General features: G+C 36.5%; 1 protein-coding gene across 1 annotated transcript in view; it reads left to right on the forward strand.

The window, feature by feature from the left end:
• Positions 1-883: 883 nt before the first annotated feature.
• Positions 884-3,593, forward strand: part of LOC144971763 (uncharacterized) — an 8,578-nt gene continuing 5,868 nt past the window's right edge. Inside the window, exon 1 of the mRNA XM_078912836.1 lies at positions 884-941. Within this exon, the coding sequence (XP_078768962.1) occupies positions 884-941 (58 nt within the window). The remainder of the gene's footprint in view (positions 942-3,593) is intronic.

A 3,593-nucleotide genomic window follows, 5' to 3' on the forward strand; every position in this document is an offset into this window, starting at 1 on the left:
TCACATAATAATGATAACAATAATGATAATAATCATCGTCTTCATTATCATTATCATCATCATCATCATCATCATCATCATCATCATCATCATCATCATCATCATCATCAGCAGCAGCAGCAGCAGCAGCGACATCATTATCATCATCATTATCACCATCGTCGTCGTCGTCGTCCTCGTCGTAGTTAAACATTTTTTTTTTGTTTGTTTTTTATTTTTTATTTTTTTGGGGTTTTTTTTTATTTGGTTTATTTTTTTTTTTTTTTGGGGGGGGGGGGGGGGGTTTTGGGGGGGGGGGGGGGGTGAAGGGGGAGTAGAGAGACCGAGAAAGAGCAAGAGCGTGTGATACATATATATATTATATATATATATAATATATATAATATATATATATATATATATATATATATATATCCTCGAACTCATCGAGACAAGCAGCAAAAACGTTCGAGGAACGAGGAAACCGTAGTTCGAGAAAACCGTACATTGCCATTGCATTTTATGGAGAGGAGGGGGAAAGGGTAAGGGGCAATGTGCCTCAGGGGTATGGTCTTTGCTTCGTACCCGAAAGATACATAGCTCCAATATCCACCACGTTATATGGTCTTTAGCAAGCCACCTCTCCGTAACACAATGTGTGGCGCTGTGCTGCGGCTGACCTCTGGGTGATTCCAGTCTTCCCTTAGAATAGACCCTAAGATAAATTTCTGCTTGAGGATGAATAAAGAGAACTTTATTATTTTTTACTCTGTTGATCTGTTACAATGGGTTGGTGTTTGTTTGTGTGAGTGAGTGTGTGTGTGTGTGTGTGTGTGTGTGTTGGAGGGGGAGGGGCGGATTACTGTATCACAACATTTATTTACAATGGTGGCCAACAATAATCATGGCGCGTGACATTGGAATTGGAACTAATGGCGAAGTGTATGCGAAACGGCGATGGAGTATGTGAGTGGCTGTGAGTGTCTGCTTATGTATGATATAGATAGTATGTGCTTCGCTGAGACGCTCATAACATTGCCATCCGGAAGAATAACGGACCAACACACAAAACTGTGTGTTTCCTTGAACGTTTATAGTCAGGTTAATACAGTTCAGTGAGCATTACTCATAAACGCGGATGGCAAAAAAAAAAAACAATAACAAAGACCTGAGTGACGTCATCTTCGAACTATCCATACTGCATATACATTATTGCACATGCACACATGCAGTGTATACAGATACAGACATAAATAACTGTCATTGTCACAGTAAGTCATCATTCGTCGAAATCAACGGGCACATAAAAAACATTTAAGTAAATTAATGAATTAATTAATTTTTCTTACATCGGTTAGGTGAAATTAGTTCGAGGAAATCGTGTTCGAGGTATAGAAAAAAAAAAAACAACTTAGTTCTAGGAAGAATTGGAACAATAACAAAGAATATTCAGGGACAAATTCTGGACATTCGAATGAGACCGAGGAAACCGTGTGTTCAAGCAAACAGTGTTCGAGGAAAACGTGCTGGAGTGTTTATATATATATATATATATATATATATATATATATATATATATATATAGAGAGAGAGAGAGAGAGAGAGAGAGAGAGAGAAAGAGAGAGATAGATAGATAGATAGATAGATAGATAGATAGAGAGAAGGAAAAAGAGTTGGAGAAAGAAAGCGACAGACAGAGAGAGAGAGAGAGAGAGAGAGAGAGAGAGAGAGAGAGAGAGAGAGAGAGAGAGAGAGAGAGAGAGAGAGAGATGAAATGAGGAGGTAACGTGTAAATAGAATTTGCTGGCTTTGATTGGCCTCGTCATGATTGATGGTATTTGCTCACGGAAAGCTCAGTTCACATTTTAAAAAAAAAAATTAAACAGCATATTAATTTGTACAAATAGGTTTCCTTGTATAAGTAACCACTGAGTTGTTCACATCAAAGAGACCATCCAGCATCCACTTTGTACCAAAAGGCTTACCTTTTATCTGAGTTGTTTTATGTGAATGAACAGATACAAAATTGTGACGCACAATTTTAAATAACCATTTGAGTCGACGGGTGATTACCCTTAATGGGGAAGAAAAATCGTGACATCAAACCCTCTACTCTTTTGGTTCCTAAATCCTTGGGAATGTGTATGTAACCAGTCCATCCGAGTATTTATAACGAAATAATGAATAGGCTACATAAAGGTGGCATAACTATTTCAGTATCAGGATAATAGACAGATTTTTCTGTTTATAGGATGTAACAGCGAGGACGCATGATCTTTATTCACTACCAGCATATATTTAGACTATAGATAAGATATACCTCAGACACCAGAAGATAAATTACACAAGGTGTTTATCCAGTCCCCAGGAAGGGTGGTTTTACACTTCCAATGAAATAGGGACCATTTTGTTCCTTTTACTGAAAAAAAAAGTCTGCAACTTGTTCGTATATCATTCTGTAAAAAAATAGTTATAGGATTTTTAGATTTGTAAGAAATTCAGAGCTCACTAGTAGAAATTTAACATGGGCTGTATTGAACAATGTTTACCACCAACAACTTTAAAAAAAAAGATAATACACACACACACACACACACACAAACACATACACTCTCACACACACACATATATATATATATATATATATATATATATATATATATATATATATGTGTGTGTGTGTGTGTGCGTGTGTGTTGTGGTGTATGCATATAATATATGTATGTATGAAATATTATAATATCAGCAACATTCATATTATTATCACTGTTAGGATATTTATCGCCATTGTCACTATTACTGGAACTACTATCATTATTTTCCCCATAACTATTATAATAAGTAAAAATTAATATCATCATCATTCATCATCATCATCATCATCATCATCATCATTCATCATCTCATCATCATCATCATCATCATCATTATCGTCGTCGTCGTCGTCGTCATCATCAGCATCATTATCATCATCATCTTCATAATCGTGACTACTACTACGACACCTTCCATCTTAAACAGCTTAGAACAGTTCGAGGAATCAAATACCTACCAAAAAAAAAACCCACTAAAAACACTGTACCAAGAGTGTAACAAAACACTGATCTCTCTTCAATACTTAAAACCAGGTGAAGTCTGTATGGACACATCCTGAAACGAGATTCTGAAATACCAGCAAATCAATCTATGTTTACTTAAAACCAGGTGAAGTCTGTATGAACACATCCTGAAACGAGATTCTAAAATACCAGCAAATCAATCTATGTTATTTTACTTCACCAATTTGGGACCTGAACCCAATGGACGCCCAGTCATCTGGGCACTCAACAACGGTCTCAAAAGATTTCCCAAACGCCAACCTCCGCTTAACGTCAATTATAGACCTCAACAACATCAATGACAAAAACCTGTCTTTAGATAGATCGAAGTTGACGTAACTCAGGTCTTTGTTATTGATTTTTACCATCCACGATTATGAGTAATTCTCACTAAACGGTATTAACCAGACTATACACTTTAAGGTTACACATAGTTTTGTGTGTTGGTCCTTATACTTCCGGATGGCAATCTTGTGAGTTTCTTAGCCAAGCGCATACTATCTATAATGGAATGGC

The sequence above is a fragment of the Berghia stephanieae genome, chromosome 4 (genome assembly GCF_034508935.2).
Source record: "Berghia stephanieae isolate SIO BIC M18660-M18661 chromosome 4, UCSD_Bste_1.3, whole genome shotgun sequence".
In the NCBI taxonomy this organism is placed as follows: domain Eukaryota; kingdom Metazoa; phylum Mollusca; class Gastropoda; order Nudibranchia; family Aeolidiidae; genus Berghia; species Berghia stephanieae.